The sequence below is a fragment of the Gambusia affinis genome, linkage group LG08 (genome assembly GCF_019740435.1).
Source record: "Gambusia affinis linkage group LG08, SWU_Gaff_1.0, whole genome shotgun sequence".
Lineage (NCBI taxonomy): Eukaryota > Metazoa > Chordata > Actinopteri > Cyprinodontiformes > Poeciliidae > Gambusia > Gambusia affinis.
In genome coordinates, this window is record NC_057875.1 from 8,391,874 (window position 1) to 8,410,246 (window position 18,373).

At 40.1% G+C, this 18,373-nt stretch overlaps 1 protein-coding gene across 1 annotated transcript; it reads left to right on the forward strand.

Annotated features, from left to right (window-relative positions):
* Nucleotides 1-1,416: 1,416 nt before the first annotated feature.
* On the forward strand, nucleotides 1,417-12,709 carry LOC122835053 (circadian-associated transcriptional repressor). The gene is made up of 6 exons (XM_044123760.1): nucleotides 1,417-1,680; nucleotides 3,928-4,333; nucleotides 4,663-4,738; nucleotides 5,833-5,911; nucleotides 8,477-8,603; nucleotides 11,070-12,709. The coding sequence occupies exons 2-6, from the start codon at nucleotides 3,968-3,970 to the stop codon at nucleotides 11,460-11,462; spliced, it is 1,041 nt and encodes a 346-aa protein (XP_043979695.1). The 5' UTR covers nucleotides 1,417-1,680; nucleotides 3,928-3,967; the 3' UTR covers nucleotides 11,463-12,709.
* Nucleotides 12,710-18,373: the final 5,664 nt, after the last annotated feature.

Sequence of the window (18,373 nt, forward strand, 5' to 3'; positions counted from 1 at the left end):
CTTAATCCCAACTGGTTTACATTACTTACAACAGCAAATGAAATGACACTCACAGGGCTTTCGATGTATAGAAATCAAACAAAATTTCACAAAACTGTCATGCTTGTCATAGTAAAAACATCCCAATTTCATGCAGTAAAGTCATTTTCATCATTGAATGAAAGTCAAAGGCTTTGAAACAAAAATGGAGGTGAGCAAATGTGAAATTGATTTAAAATATTTTAAATTTAGATAGGAGTTAGGACCATCACTAGTCCTCATGCGTTAAACATACTTGGATCATAATAAGAAAATTATTTTCATTCTATTATAAAGGATCACTGAATAGATTTTGCTGTAACATTTTTGGAATCAAGAGTTCTTTTAAGATGATACAAGTCGGATTTGGTCTTGGCCTTTCTTGGACTAGCTTTTAGCTTTTTTACATATTGGGATCAATATACAAAATAAAGACACTAAGACATTCAATGCAGGTATGGTGAGGTAAATGCAAACAAAATAAAGCTAATAATTAACAGCCAAATTGTTCAAGCACTTCTGCTTCATCTTCTTAACAGAGGAGAAATGTACAGGCAACAATGGATAAAAGTGAACAAAGAATAATAGTTAAGACTACTTTTTATTATTCTATAAAATCTGATAATACATCAGGGAATAACTTCAAAATCAACTTAGCCATGTTTCTGTTTCAACTCTGAAGTTCAACTAAATTTCCAGCAGCTAAGTATATGGAAGATATCCAACTTGATTTAAAAGTTTAGGTTGGTGAGACGCAACTAACTTTCCGACTTTAAGGGACCTTGCTATTATTATTTTTTAATTTGGAAGAGAACCTTGCAGCAAGGAGGGCCTGTGCTTGAATCCTGGTCCCACTGCATGGAGGCTGTATCTTCCTGCGTGTGTGGGTTCTCTCTGGGTACTCTGGCTTCCATCCACTGCCCAGAAATGTAACTCTTAGGTTAACTAAATCGCCTTTATGTATGGTTTTGGGTGCAAGGTTGCTTGCGATGTGCAACTTTGTGCTGTCCTGGTAATGGATTGGAGACATGTCTAGTTGAGTCTAAAAAGTTATTCAGTTATGTAAATAAGTTTTTTACACCACGAACATATTTCTAAGATGTGGGGAAAAGATTTGCTATTTCCATTATCCGCAGCTGCTTCCTGAAACCGCCGACTTTTCATAGCCATGTCCCCTCAACTTACCTACATGCTTCGAGCCATGCATCATCATCATCATCATCCTCATCCAGATGATCATGACACCGAATGCCTGTGCAGCGTGTAGTGACCAGAGGCCATCCCCGGCTTGACTTGTCGCCCAGCTGCTGAAATGGAAACCGATCCGCGTGTCCACGTGTTTGTGTCATTTCCATGCAATTTGCATATGTAAACTGGCCTCGCCTATTGCTCCGCGGCTGCACCGAATGGACGAGGCGATTCGTCGGCAGGGGCCAGGCGCAGCAGCGAATGGGAGAGCCGCAGCGCGCCGGTCCCGCCCTCTCAGACACGTTGCTTCGGGAGAAGCAACACGGGGTTGATCACTGGCTGTGGCTGCTGCCTCACCGCTCACACGCCGCACACGTCTCTCACATCAGCTGCTCCTCTCTGCCCGACGCTCCTGCCGGATTCACAGCTGAACAAAGGAGGAGAGGACACGACCGGCCGCCGCATCCCGGGAAGGTAGGTAGACCTCCACATCTCACGCCTCACCGGTCAGATTATCTCCGTATGAGCCGGCGAAGCGCTCCTGTTACTTATTTTAAAAACAAAATCTTCTGGAGGAATTTAACAGATATAATCGCAAGAAAAAAAAGACCTACTTCTACGACCTGAAAGTGGATTTTTGTTAATAGATTGATCAGTATTTCTAATACTCTTTTCTGATTATGCCTTTATGTAATCTAACAGGGTGCTGCCAAATTTACTATGACCGATGAGGAAGTCTATTGTGTCTCCTGCTCTGATAGGCGGACAGCCCTGATCATTCGCTTTATCTGATTTTCCTCCCCTTATGGTCAATGATTACAATGTTTTACCTCCTCTCGGTAATATTCTTACATAATGCGACTGTATGTCGGTAACTGATGAGCACCGTCTGTACATGTAGGGGTCCCTACCTGCCCAGGTGTGCACCACAATGGCCGTTTGATATTTTACATCTTTGACAAATTACACATTCTATCGTTTCTTAATCAAAATAAAAGAATTACAGGCCTGGGTTGTGTTGAAGTGTTTTCAAAGGCCCAGGGTTAATCGATCGTTGTTAAAAGCCTGGCATGTTGTTTCATTACATAAGTAAATGAAGTCTTTGGTTGAACAAGTCCAGCTTGATGCTAGGTTGTTGTTTTTTTTAGATGTATGAAATGCTCCAGTCATTTCTTTTATGAAAGTAAAGTGTAATTGCCTTATGAGACTTCATATCACAGGAAGTATGGGATCTCTTAGTCAGCCCATGTTATAAACAGAAAATTTTATAGTGGACTGTATAAAGATTAGATAAAAGATGTATACTAATCTGTTTGAACTGCCTTTTGGGTTATTATATATCAATTGCTTGCTATTATAATTTTAGAACTACAGTCTGGTTTCTGTGATTTTTGATGCTCCTGTTTCTATCCGTGAAACAAATGCATGCAGCATTTTTTTAGGCCTGTGTCGGGTTGTGTGAATGAGTGAACCCCCTCTGCTCCACCCTCGCTCTTTGACTATAAGATCAGAGTCCTAAAACAAAGAAAGAGTGAGCCATTGCTCCTTCTAACCCTCAAATTTCACAGAAAACCCGAGACATGCCAGGCGTTAACAATCCAACCACTAAAGATAACCCTGTTCTGTTCTCACTTCCTTTTATCGCCAAGGAAAAGCACTGAAGCTCCTGCAAGCAATTAGGCGTCCGCGAGAATCTTTTTGAATTTTTTGTCCACAAGACATTCTTCAAAGCGAACCAGTAGAGAGCTGATGTTTTACTACGTCTTTTATTACTTCTTCAAGACGTCGAGGCTCCAGTCCCGTCCCTGGTCCCCTTTTTGAAGGAAGCTAATGATGTCCATGGATGAATGTAGCAACTGTTGGGGGTCAGAATCAGATTTTACACAATATCATAGAATTATGATGATAATTATACAAAAAGTTATAATGTTATATAATCAATCTTGCACAGGTATAACATGCTAATATTAGCAAGTTATTATTTGGGCTGCCTGTCTTGCAACCAGCCTGCAGTCTGCTGCTTTACAAACTGCCAACTTTTTAAAAACAACTTTTTCTCTATAAGAGAGATTGATGGATGCCTCTTCATTTTTAACACAATAATCTTATGTGTTTTTTAAGACCTGAAGTATTACCAAACAGAGAGGGAAAAGTGTTAGCCTTTAAGCCTTTTTTCAGCTAACTGGTTGGAAATGTGTGTAAATGACTTGATTATCTATGCAAGAGATCAGTCTCGCTTTCTCAGGGAGTGCATAAAAAAAGATTTTCAGCCATAGGAACAATTTGACAAAACTGGTACCTGGCCCATGACTAATTTGTGCACAACCTGGCATGTGTGAAAACTTCCTTTGTCAAGGTTTACAGTGACAAGAGTTTGGACACATGTAGATCTGCGGCCTGGAGGGATGTTTTCGTGTTTGATGGTGCTTGGTCTGTGTTTACTAGCTCAGGTGTTGCATCTGCAAAACAAACAGGTCATTGTGGTCTCACTGCCACTGTCTGCTCTGGCGCCGCTTTGTCCTTACTCATGTCTACTTACTTGGAGATGCTGTATTTTTGGAAGACTGTTTATTACTGTTATTATTCCACCAAATCCTCGGTGCTCAGACAAGGACGCTCCAGTAGTTATTTTGACTCCAGCCTTGATTTGTTGATTTTTTGGTCATGTGTCTCATCTCCACCCATGTTTGTTTTCCTTCATGAATCTCTATCTCACCCCAGGTCAGTGATGGTCAATGCTGGTTAGAGTCTGCAGCTGAGGATGTCTGCTACAGATTCAGACAACTCCATCGACTGGCTGGCCAGCGACACAGAAGAAAATGAGAGCGAGCAAGAGCCGGACTGCACTGCAAAGCGCAGCCAGAGAGAGGCTCCTCTGTCTGAGAGCAGCAGCGAGCTGAGCGAGGACAACTGGTGCGAAGTCTCCGGTAGCAGGGGATCTCCCGGCGGCACTGCGAGATCGGACAGAGACTCCGGCAATGGACTGTGTAAATCACAGCGCGGAGAAAAGGTGAACGGCAAGAACACTCAACCGGTGAAAAGACCTCATTGCTCCACAGGAGAGCTGTGCAAGGAACGGCAGCTAATATCCAACGCATTTGAGAAAGATCAAGTTTTTATCAACAAGGTGAGCACCCCTGCGACTGTTCTGTTTTATTTCTCACTGGAGGTAGTTGACAGTGTCAACAAAACTAGGACATGCCCTATCACCCAGATCCACCCCCACACCAACACACACTCCCCACTGCTGCTTTTACTGACATTTCCAGTAAGGCTGTCCCTTCTCTGTAACTGCATAAGGGGTGTTTGTCATTTTGGTCTCACAGAACTGTGTCTTTTGATAAGAAAGCAAGCACAGCGTGTGAGTTATTTGACTTGTGCTACTCAATATGCATTTCAGATGTTTTAGCTCATGTTTAATCACCTGATTGTAAATCAATCTGTTATCATTTCCAGTGCATGGAGCTACAATGCTACATCCATCCGCTGTCATCAATCTTGAATGGCCTTCGTTCAGGGAGATACAAAGAAAGTAAGTCAGCCTGTGCATTTGTCCTCAACAAGTTTGCGTAATTAACTTGAATAAGATGACCTCTGATGTTGCAACTAGAGATGCAGCAATTAGGCTTTTCCTGGTTTAAGTTGAGTATGACAGGTCCTGTTTTTTTTGTTGATTTATTCTGAGAACAGTGACACATGAAAGAGAAAATTTAAACATTTTTGAATACAGTAAAATTAGGTCTGCGTGTGTGTATATATATGTATATATATATATATATATATATAATAACACATTGGTATGACTTTTTTTTATGCTTTTATGACTTTTATAATGGAAAAAAGGGATTTTTCCGTATTTGACCTAACAATCACCAATCAGTGCTGATTAAGGAAAAACCGGCCACGTGGTTGGTACATCTATAATTGCAGCATTCCACATCTCAAAAACCTGCGTTTTCTATGGTCTCAGCAGTAAATTGAAGCAGGGTTTGTTTGTGTGGAATCTAACTGACTGCTGGTGAAAAGGAGCATTTGGGCCTGTCAACATTTCTCCCAGAAAAACAATGGAGGGAACAGACAACACGCAGACCTTTGTGGAAAAAACATGTCCCTGAGATTTGAGAGTGTGATGTCTGAAACATGTATTGTTGTTGGACTATCCAATAACCACAAATATTTATGAACCCATCTCCGTGTGTTATGTAACAAAGATCATTTCGGGTGAAGGCTCGCTTAGGGACTATGCTATTTCAACTGATAAAGAAAGCACTCTGCAATATTATTTAGCCTACCAACAGTAAGAAACTTTCTACACTTCTTTGCAAACTTGGCAGAAGTGAGTGGGAACATACTGTACCATAGCTTTACCAAAGAAGAAGCAGCTGCTGTTTGTGTTTTGGTCCGAGCAGCATTACATGTGCTTTACTGCAGATAATGCCCGTGTCCAGACAAGCTTAGATTTTGGGATCTTGGTCAGACCCAAACCTTATGTGACCTAGTGCTTGCTGCTCACAGAAGCAGGGGAGGCTGTTCCCTTGTACAAACATTTCACAGAGCCCATCTGCAGCACAGACTCGGGGCCTGCTGTTGACGTGCTTCACGCTGCAGCTTTTCTTTCTTTTCCAGGGCTCAGCAGTTTCCAGGAGAGTGTGGCTATGGACAGGATTCAAAGGATCATGGGTGTTCTGCAGAACCCCTTCATGGGGTGAGTTTGACCTACATACCTCTGTATCTGTTTTCCTCTAAATGTTGTATAAAATGCCTTGAAAAGTATTGAAATCTCTTGACTGCTTAAGATTTTGTCACATTACAGCCACAAACTTCAGTGTACTTTGATTTTGTGTTCTAGATCAACACAACAGAACACTTAGTTGTCAAGCAGAAGAAAAACGGTAGTTTTTAGGGGTTGCAAAAGCAACCCCTGAAACCAACTGGTGGTATTCAACCTCCTTTACTCTGATACCCATCATTATAAACAAAAAATGTTTTGCTTAATGTAACTCACCCCCCACGCCTCCAGTGATCTACAGCTTAGTTGGCATGTGGTGTTGGATAATATTAGTTGTACAATCCACAAATCTGGCCCTGATGGGAGAGTGACAAGGTTAGATATTTTTAAAAGAAAGTCTAGCCATTCTTTTAAAAATGTCTAAAAGAATAGCTTATTTAATCTTTGCCACCAGCTTCTACTCAGATGAGATCAAAGACACAGTGTCTAATGTTAAACTTGTGCCGCATAACACCCTGAACACATCATCCTTACATTAAAACATGCCGTGGAGATGGCTATCATCAGCTGGGGGCTGAAAAGCTGGACAGAGATGATGGGAAGATGAATGGAGCTAAAGACAATGAAAATCTGGTTGAAAACCTTTTAGAAACTCCCAAAGCCTTAAGACTTGGGCAGAGATTTCCCTTACAGCAGGATAGCAACCCTAAACATACAGCTAGAGCAGGGGTGCCCAAAGTCGGTCTTCGAGGGCCGGCATGCTGCATGTTTTAGTTTTAGTTTAGTTCACCCCTGAGCTAGAGCTACGATGGATTGCTTTCAAATCGTCCAGTCAAAAGTCCAGACCTAAGTCCAAATTCAAATTCTAAATTCTAAGTTGCTTTTAACAGAAGCTAACCAACCCAACCAACTGAAACTGAGGTGCCATATTTTATGAAACAGGAATTTGTCAACTTTTCTCTTCCTAGATGTTCAGAGCGGTTAGAGACATAGTCCAAATTATTTGCAACTGTGATATCTGTAGAAATATAGAAAATAGAAAGATTTATAAATGAACCCATAACTCTTGCACCACTTTACAACAAAGGTTTTCTTTATGTTATCAAATAAAACCCGGATGTAAAACAATGGAGTTGCTTTCACCATGTCGTAACTTGAAAAGCTCTTGGCTGCATTTTATCCTTTTTTGTTTTAAACATGCTGCAGCCTGGATGCGTGCACTGCCTAAATGTGTTTTTCCGCTGTAGCTTAAATCTAGTCGGGGATCTGAAGTGAAGCACATCCGGCTGCACGGAAATACTGTTTGCTTTCTAAGTGGTCTCCATTATGTCTGTGACACATGGCTCACAGCAGGTTGCTGCTACCCCCACACGCATTCAGGATAAATTTACTGCAGAGACGGCAGAGTCGCTCTCTAGCCGGCCATCTCGTTAAAAATGTATCATGCTCCTCGGTGGGAGAGGGACGCTTGTGTCTGCTTGATTAGCTCTCCACCGACCATACAGTGTAATGGAGTATGATATTTCCCCTATCTCCTCTGTAGAAAGGAGAAAGTCTGAGTCCTTGTAATATGATCATCTTTCATCTAATGAAACTGAAGCTTTGTTGAATTATGTTGGTAAAAATAAAAATATACTGTAATTGTTTTTTTTGTTTGTTTTTTTGAGCTCTCAGTTTTAAAAGCGACCTATTTTTTTCCGGCTGTTCACTGAAAACAAAAGCAGATTAATAATAAATGCACCCTTGATATTTAAGCACGGTTTCTATTGGGTGTATCAAGGTATGCTGCTGAGTCTGGCACAGACTAATTGAAGAGACCTCCCAGCAGCTGCTGCCGTCATATTTAAGACAAAGAGTGGGTGTGGCCGCCTCCTGCAGACAGTTAGGGCTCAGCCTGGAAGGTGGGCTTAGCCCCTCCCACTTTCCTTCAGTTTGTCTGTCCCAGCTTTCTGCTCTGTGCTACCAGCTGGCGGCCCCTCCAGCTCCACAAAAGCAGATAGGATCAAAGTGACTTCTTTTTTTTTTTTCTTTTTGTTTAGCTAGCGGATAATCTTCCACATGAATTTTACATGTTTCGAAAATGAATATAACAAGAAGGTCCCGATCGTGTGACGGCAGTTAATCCCCTGCCTACCATCTGGTTTTGTCAGGACTCTTCTGAGCGCGCTCCCCTCCTTCCTCCTCCCACGACATCATCTAGTTTATTTCCACAATGACGCTGTTGGACACCGTTGTGGCTTTGGTGTTTATATTTAGACACAAGCAGAGCTATTACACGTCAAGCCACGTGTGAGCTCTAAACATGTGAGAAATGTACTCAAGACTGTCCCCCCCACACACACACACACGCACACACATGCTTGCTTTTCAAGGCTGCATATTTCCTAGGTACGTCTGATTGGGAGATAACAGTTCTCCGAAGCAGTTGGCGAGAATGTTTGTAGACCAAGATTCATGCATGATAGCAAAAGTAAACACTGTGTTTCTTTCTCTGTCTTCTCTCCTCCACCTCTGGTTCCGTTCTCTTCCTTTTTTTCCCAGAGAGAAATATGTTGACATCATTCTGAAAATGGAGGCGATGCTAAAGAGCTGGTTCCCTCATGTGAAACTCCAAGAACAACTCGCCGCCACACAGACAGAGGGACTTGTGCCCAGTAAAAGACTTAAGGTAAAGGTTTAAAAAAAAAAAAAAGCAACCCTGTTGTGTAAGAGCTCGTCAAGACGACATGAGCCGCTGCCGAGAGTGACAGCGTTGAAACGGTAGAGACAAAAATACCCATTGTTATTTAATCACAGCTCTGTGACAAGAAAAGAAGGATTTAAGGCTATTTTTTTTTTACTGAGTCTCAGGTTCACTTAGAACAATGACACAAGAACAAAGATAAAACTGGAGGAGTGTCCCTCTCAGGCTTAGAACGGTCTGAATATACCTGGAAGAATCCTTTGCATTTAAGTGGTGTGTATTTATCCCTGACGTTAATCTAATCCTCCCAAAAAAAGGAGGTATCATGTTGCAGGTTTTTCTTGTCATTGTAAAGATGAAATGTTTTTATAAGTTCACTACACAAGCTGTCAGTGTTGTTTCAGTGACTACATTAAAAAAAGAAGAAGAGAATCTATTCTGTAAAAGACTGGAGCAGAGATTCACCTTCCAGCAAATATACAATACAGTCACAGTAATGCAGGACTGAGCTGGTGCATGTGGTTCCTGATCTCAGTGCTGCTATGCACACTTCGAGTTTGAACCTTATAGCATGTGGTCGTACCTGTCCTTTCTTTTGTTTTTCTTTTTCATCAGGCAGTAAATTTAGATTTTAAGGTGCTAATCCTACCTTCAAAAGAAAAACCATGAAGCATGTAATTATGATGTGGAAAGTTGAGTGACTCATTTCTCAGTGGGTGATTTTTGAAATGTACACAATTATAGGTAATGACCTGTTTACAAGGTCAAAGTAGCACAAGCCACGGATGTCTATATATAGTCACGTTGCAAAATGTCCTGCATTAATTTAAATCTACTGTCATTTATCATCACAGGCTGGCCGAGATAGTATTATTACCAATAAGTCCCAGTGATAAATGTGTTAGCCCCTTTCCTGGTCTTTCCTTCCCTAAAGGTGTTGCTATTAATATCAAACCGTCCCACAAATGATAAGAGTGAACAAGACTGTAATCACATGATTATCTTTTATCTTCTAATTATCCATAATTGACATCCTACAGGAGACCAATTAAGAGTTATTTTCTTTGATCTCAGATCGTATTTTGTCCTTTTTCATAAGAGCTAACTGGCCTAAACAGGATTCAAACCCAGTCAGAGGAAATGTTGTATAATCGAAAGCCTTCAGAAAGTAACAAACAGCCAAACTGGATTACACATAAGATTGGAGAATGTTATGTTTATCTATCTCCATAATTCCTTGAAATACTTACCTACCTAGAAAAATAAACTCATATGTTGTTTTCGGTACATAGATACAAAATAACATATTTTGCTGCTTTAACTTTCAAGAAAGAAACATTCCCTGACATATTTCTTTTTAATTTTTAAAGATGCGATCTGAAAACTATTTATTCCTAATTTTTCCCATGTGTGTGCAACCCTCTCTTTTACAGCATCGTATAATTACTGACCGCTGCATTTCACATGCAGTCTCTGAGTGTCATCCGCAGAAACAGACGAAACCTTCCTTATGTTACCTGTTTGCAAAAAAAAGCTTAAATCTCATTCTCAGCAACTGCATTGGCTCACGCCTATTGTCAGACAGAGTATTAGACTTTCCTGATCCAAAATGTCAACCGCAGATGCCAACTAACTTGTAGCAAACAAGCTTCTTGAGAAGTCGTGTCAGTTGATTTTCTGTTAGACCGACCGCCAGATTTATTGGCACAGCTGGTGAAGTCATGCAATGACTTTAAATATATATAAATTTAAGAGTTATTACTCTTAAATAATAGAATATTCACTGCAATGACATGATGTCATACGTAGTCTGAAAAATGCAGCCTATTAAAATTTATAGTTATTTGGAAATATACATACATATCTATCCATATATATGTATGTATTTATATATATATAAATTTCATCCCATGCTTGATGCAACTGTTATTGTCAAGCCTTACAATTCCTTAAAAAAAATACATACACAAGTAAAGTGCACATCAAGAAAACAAACATATATATTTCAACTGAATTTGATGACAGAGTTATTAATCCAAGACACTTTTTTTGCTGGGGTGTAAAAATTTATGAGATAGATTTCCTTCAGCTGTACTGCAAAATGGAAAATAGAAGAGAACTATTATTTCAAAAAGGAGAATGTGTGCCAGTCTTAATAAGTCATGACATGTCAAATACAAGCAGCTACTTGCCTTATTTTATCCATCTGTACCGTTGCAGCAATAATTATAGTTTAAATGAATAATTACTTTTTATTGTAGTATTTGCACATCTTGCATTTAGAGAAATAAAGTAACAACTTGTAGAACAACTTTACTTGCAATGTTAATCTCCCTTTTTTAAAATAAAGCAAACAAAATGGTAATATAAACTTTTAAAAGACATTTAATTAATTTGAATTGTCTCTGATTATGTCGTTGAAGAACTGAAGGTCTCCATGTTCCCTCACAGTTATCTCCAACGACGACGTCTGCAGCCGGGAGCTCCGTCTTTCGCGGCGAACCTCCAACCGGCACCAAAGCTCTGAGGGTCACGGACCTGACTCCGCCCGAAGCCTACTCCGCCAACAACCTGAAGTGGCTCCACACGTCGCCTATCTGCTCCCCGACAGCCGAGGAGGCCCAGGCTGGTCCCAGGCACCCGCTGTTGCCCAGAGACAAAGACCTTACGCAAGACAGTGCTGTTTCCTCCAGCACAGACGGCAACGCTAAGACAGACTCTGTGCCCCAAGGCCCACCGCCAGGCAAAATCAACGCTCCCTGCCTGGAACGGCTCCTTAAATCCACAGACAGCATCATCACACGCAAGGAGACTGGGGGTTTGATGGGCAGCAGCTGGTCCTAGTCCAAACATAAGGGGGTCTGGGGTGTCCGGCCATAAAGTGGCATTCGACCCAGCCTCGCCTTGCCCCTTCCTGCTCAGAGCCAGTCAGCCAGCTTCGCTCATTCCAGCCTTCGGGATCGCGTTCAAAAAACAAAAAAAAGGGACGTCGCAGATTCCTCTTCAGCACGGAGCGGGTATCGACGAACATGCTGCTGTCTCTGACATAACGAGCATCCGCCTTCATTTTCCGTTTTCTGTTGACTTATCCTCGTTTCTCTAGTTTGCATTCTCGAGTTGCGTGTGTGTGTGTGTGTGTGTGTGTGTGAGCATCCAAAGGCTAGTCGACAAGTGCGCTGATAACCGAAGCAAGTATTGTCAGAACTGGAGTCTTCCCGCCGGCTCCCGGGCTCACTGATACAGGTTTACACCAATCTGCTGTTTTGCTTGGAAGGGAAGATACATTTTAGCTGGTAGGAAGGATTTTCAGATATTCATACATGGTCTACATATTGTTGTGCTGAAAATGTGGCTGAAATATGATGGTAGAGACCCCTCTTAGCCCCCCGCCTCCCTTCCCAGTGACTCCACTCTTAGGTTTATTGATGTGACTGTTACTCATTTCTACTCTTCATCGATAAATCCTTTTTGGGTACAACTGTTCTACCTCATCGAGCACCACGTCACGGTTAGTGAGTTGGGATGTGACCACTTTGCTCAGAGTCTGGACCCCCGATCAGATCTGCGGTGAGCCAAACGGAGACCACCCGAGGCCTCCGACGGCGAGGCCGTGCAGTACAAACAGAGGATGCTCTCTCTCGCTCTTTCTCTCCCTGTGGCCTGACTGGTGCCATTGTAAAGAATGTCAGCTGAAGAGTTGTTTTTTCTGAGTCTCCCAGAAGAAGGCAAACAGTGCCTGCAAAGTCAAGCTGTGCCTGTGAGCTGGTTTGATTAAAAAAAGAAAAAGAAAAAAAAGAGAAGCATTTATATTACCTGCACCTCTGTGGGATGTATGGAATCAGGAATTGTCACTCTCCTGCCATTTTCCTGTACGAGTAAATTATTGCCAACTACTAGCTGTGGTGGAGTAGAACAACTATCATTTTGTTTTGCCACAGAACTAGATGGTGTGTTAGACCACCTGAGAGGAACAAAGGATGCGTCTGTGTAAATCTTACTGCGAAGGTTGTCGATTTACCCTGAAAAGTGGCCTTTATAGTGTGAAATTTTATACTTTCTAAATAAATGTGGTTATATTTGTTTGATGCAAACTGCTTGAGATTAATTATATATTTTTCCCCTGTGAATACATTGTCAGATTTTTACTGTTTGATTTAATTGAAGAAGCTATACAATTTTTCACTTTTTATTTATTTTTTGTTCTGTTGTCCTTAAATACTTGTCTCAAATTTTAAAACAAAGCCTCCTGCTTTGGCCTAAATTACCCAAATTCTGCTTACTCAGTTCCGGGCTTATGGATGGAGCCAGTGGGCTGGTTTTACACCACAGGGTTGAGTTGTGGGTTTCATCCACCTCAAACTGGTTTAATGTGAATAATCTGTTAACAGGGAAGATACCAAACATAACTCACATTATGGATTACTAAACAACTAATTTTAAAATAATAAAAAAAATAGTTACACTGAAATTCTGCAATAAAAGATGGTCAACACAATGTCTGACAGTAACACTTTTATTGAGAAAGAAACTCAGATAACAAAATCCAATGCAGAGTGTTTATTGCTCATCTTATCTTGACTTTACAAAACAATTGTTTGCTCAAAGTGAGAAAGTTTAATATAGCCGGTAGCACATTACTTAGCACGTAAACGACTTATTTACATTTGATTGACGAGTACAACACCTACAGTTAGAGCATCCGAACTACAAGTTGAGTTGTCTAATTGATGTAATATCTACCCACTTTCAGCAATACATGTAAGAATGCATTTCTCCAATTCTATTTGATAAAACACAGATGAAACATGTTTATAAGTATGTCTTTTATGCTTGGACGGGAGCAATATCATAAAAATTATTTCATTTTTTAAATTACAGAGCTACCAATAAACTATAATAATAAACCATGCACTATTTAATTATTTTTTAATTACATTTGGCTATGTAAAAGAAGTATGGCCTTTTAAACCTCTTTCAAATATTTTATTAATTTGAGAAAACTCTACTTACATCTTAAAAATAATGCAAATGTGGATCTTTTAAATTTAATCAGACAAAATCAAGCGTCACCTGATTAGAAGATAAACTGGTGTGTAATTTAATATCATTATATAGTAGATAATAAATACAACTGCTCCATGACGACTTCAGAGGTTTGCTATGGAAAACAGAAGTGACCACCCAGCATGACGGAGACCAAGGACACAGCAGGTATGTCAGGGATAATGCTGTGGAGAAATTCAAAACAGGTTGTATCACCAGAATGTGAAAAAGTTCAGGCATATTAATGCTTTTGCAAGGCTCTGTATGGTATACAAGCACATGTTTTCATATAAAACAGTATCTATTTCACTGATTATTTAGTAAAACTTCCACCGAAAACCTCGATCTTATAACAATAGCTGAAGGAAGGAGTGGTGTGTGTGTGTGCGTGTGTGTGCATGTTTTCAGACTTGAACTAGACTGCAGACTGCACCTGACTAAAGAAAGGAAAGCTAAATATTATCAATGATGATTACAAAGACAAAAAAATAAATTAATCTGAATAACATTTTTAATATTTTGAAAAACAGATAGAAATTCAGCTGAACCCTCCAACATTGGGACTTTGTGCTACATCTGCTTTTTCTCACCCCTGCTTAATAACATAAAAAACATGATGTATTTACAAAGTGTCAAAGCAGATTTTTTTTAAAAGTACGGCACTCATATCCCTTTGAGCTCTGCATAGTCATGTGTCACTTTTTCTAGACTGAAAGGGAGTGATTGGATTGATTAACCACACTGCATTGATTTCAGTGACACTGTCCCAGATCCCATCAACCAGGGCAAGGCTAATGGTCCAGGCTCACGTGCATAGATGACCTGATAGTGTCCATGGCCAACCACAGCGGGCAAGGACTGTCTGGAAAAACTGAAGTTTTTATTAATGAGCGGAGGAGCTGCATCAACAGAAAGGGCACCTTTATAATTGTGAGGCAAAACAGGGGGAATGCCAACAGACATTGTCTGATGCCCTCCAGAAATATGAAGGGACACAGCTTTAGATGTTATACAAAATGTAGTATAAATTTTAATCTTCTTGTGTATACTGCAACGTGTATACAGGAACCCTTTTTAAATTCTCATACAATACAACCACAGACTTCAATAATTGAAATACATTTATATTATTCTGTTCTACTGTTGGCTTTTTGAAATCTGAAAGACAAAATCAGCTACAAAATCCAAAGTCATAGTTACTTTGCTCCTCAGTTTTGTCCCACAAGTGTTCAACAGCACACCGCCAGATATTAATATGGAATATTGTCAGCCAGGATGAGAAATTGTATTGCTTTCCATTTTAAAGCTGCAGCATGTTATTTTCCCTTTAGAAAACCAATTGATGTCTGAGTTCCTTTTGTCCAGGCCACATTTTATGGGCAGAAGTACAAAGACTGGTCATTACTAGAGCAGCGCAAGTGAGAGTCTTTTGTTAAAAGCGTTCAAAAGGAGATTGGGAAAAAAGGGTATGAGGACTGGTTCAAGGTTCCAGGTGCAAAAGGATAGATGGAATATTAAATAGGGCCTCATTCACTCAAGCTGCTTTTTGCTAATTGGCCTTCACTTTGAGAGTAAAATGAGAACGGCATTAGCTTGAATTACAGCCAGCATGATGGTGCCTTACTGTGCTACAGTTATTTAAGGCACTGCATTGTATGAAACGTGCAGACACTGTCATGTGCAAGTTCGCTCTCCTTCACATACCCAATAATATGACTAATTATTGGGTTATATAATATAATTAATATTATTAGGTCTGTTGTGCAGCTTTTGTCCTGTACAATAGATCCTATTTTTGGAAATAATTGCATCACTTTGTGCTGTTCACTTTTTAAAGGTTGTCGGTGAAGTGCAGGTCAAATGCTCCAGTCTATATGCTCTGCTTTTCCAGTTTGTACCATGTTACAATAACACCAATAATGACAACATTTTATATAAAATCATCCTAAATGCCAATTTTGTTCACTGTCAGACTGTAATGCATGAATCGCAGAAATATGCAACGCAGCAGTGAGCAGAAGAATCCCCACTGATTTCCTCTGTAATTCTGTGAATTGTTAGAATGGTGGAATCTCTGCTCAAAACATTTTCCATGAGACCTCGACATGCTAGAATCCCATTCCTGCAAAGCAACGAATAGACTCATTATGTTATTACGAGCTGCAAGTGATTCATTCGCACTCCACAGAGATAATGGTCTCATCTGTCAGAGAACCAAGCACCTTTAATTAAGAGACGTGTGAACTGAAAATATCCCCCCTGCTCAATTATCAGAAAAGCAGGTTATACAAATAATTAAACAGTAGCAATAATCCAGAGCCACTTCTGACTGTGAGATCTTCAATTTGCCAATCCCAATCTGGTTTGAATAAACTGGTTAATGTCGTCTGGTTTTATGTGGATGAATAAAAGCAGCGCTCTGGAAGTATTCTGAGCTCCCAGTGCCAAGAAAGCACCAAGTGCATCTAAGATTCAGGTAGGAAAGGGCTTCTGACATTCAGAGAAGTGCAATCGATTTTGCTGGCTCCAATAGGTTACCCTTTAAAAGTGACAGAACAATGCTGAAAGGGCCACAGCATCTTACAGTGAAGGCTTGCTATGTTTTTGTATTTTTGAAAGTAGGAAAAAGGAGACTTGTGTGTACACAAGAAACTGAAAAATACATCTTAGTGTTCAAATATTTTCTCTAGTAAGATTCTTTTTCCTCACGCGGTTGAGATTTGTTGATTCAATCTCTAAGCTGTGTTTGTAGATCAACTTCAAATTTCAAATGTTCTGTGGATTATAACATTTTATCTCTTGGAGCTATATGTACTTATGTATAAATACACATAGATACAGACAGATCTATGTTTCATAGATGTGACTGGGTTTATTCATGCACAAAATGTGCTTGATTTGTTCACATTTAGACCTTGGTACCTTGTTTGGTTTGTCGACAGCTTTACATTTATAATTTAGCTGCAATTGATACACTGAATAAGCAGTCACTTAACTACCAAAGCAAATATTCAGACCCACAAGTAAACAACAGGTAACCCAGGGCAACAAGTCACCAGTTGTGGTAATTTCTGCATAATATGTTTGGGAATGAGTGTTCAGCCTCTCTGTTTCCAGGATATTTAATATTTTAGAGACCACGGTAAAATAAGTATGTTTGTATGGGATTATTTTAAACAAAATTGGTTGTTCTTTTTGCACCCAAATATGTGCTCTACAAACAAAAGCTGGTGTCAGTCATGTCTTCATTTACCAACTGGATTTTTTTCTCTGAAAACATACAGGGAATATGGTGCACTGATAGTTGTTCTTGTCACCACAGATTCACAGCTTTAACTAAAGGTCCATCTCTCAAGTCACATATTTTGTCCTGAAAGGGAGCGGTAGTCATCCTCCATACAGTAATGAGCAATCCTTGTCACCTCCCTCGAGCCTAATGGTGCAGGTACCAGTGAGGCAGATCATAGAAGATGAAGCGCAGTGGGAAATGAGATCACTACCACACAAATGCCACTCAGCGTTCAGGAGAACAGAAGACACTCCTCGCCCTCCCCTTCATTCACCCACTCCCATTTTGTCTTATTTCCAAGAATAAGTAGGCAGGCTGTGCTCTCATAGGTATAAATAATGGAAGCAGCCTGCAGCAGGAGCTCATTTCCAGTGAGTGATCATCACACCGATGTAAGACCTAATGATCACACAGATAAAGAGAGAGGCTGGCATGAATGATTAACATTGTCAGTTCCGTCTCTAGAGCCGCGCAGCCACTGCTGTCGGATCCTCTGACCACTCTGAGTGTGCAGCATCAAAAGCATCCAGGAAAGTATGACTGAGTATGAATCACTGGACTCAGCACATGGGAGTGAATAACACAATCATTAACTCTAAATGTTATGAAATATTTACATTATCCAATATCTTTATAGGTAATTTACAAATTTACAAAGATATGATCTATGTTATTTTCTCTTTTTTATTTTTATGCATTTATTAAAATTTTACTTAAATAATACACAAAAGTTATTTACTAAATTGTGACACATTCGGCTTTTGGTCACTAGATGGCACTATTGTAACAATAAAAGAGTATGTAGAGAACGTTCTCTCTTCCTCATAATTATGTCAAGCTAACGTTAAAGATACACATCTCTCAAAATGCATATAACAGATATTTAAATTTTTTAAAATAAGGTTTTGAAATATTCACTGGTATATTTTCTCTCTTTTTTGGTTCATTCGGAATTAGAGTCTCATGTTCACAACAGCATTCTTACAGAGCGTAGTGTAGGTTTGACTCATGCTGAAAATAGGAGATCTCGCATTCTGAGCTGATGACACAGCTGAGTCAAACTCTGTTCTAAAGACATCCTGAAGGACGTGGTTTTGAGTTGCACTGAGGTTTGTGATAGCAAGTTTTATTTGTCTGCTGGAATAAGCTGGGCTTCCAGTCATATTGACATAAGTCTGCTGGAATCCCACAGAAGTGATCCCAGCACACCAGCTGTGACTCCTGTTGCCATGAGATGCCTCAGACTGAACTGTAGCGGATGACTGGAAGGCACGTCATCTGAATCTAACCCAGTGACAAAAACCTGAGCTCATGCATCAGCGAGAGGAGAATGAAACATTTACATTAAGCTGTCTGTTTCATCAGGCGGGGTACATATGATAAGCCTGAGCATGCAACAAATGTTCTCTCTTATCTCATCTCA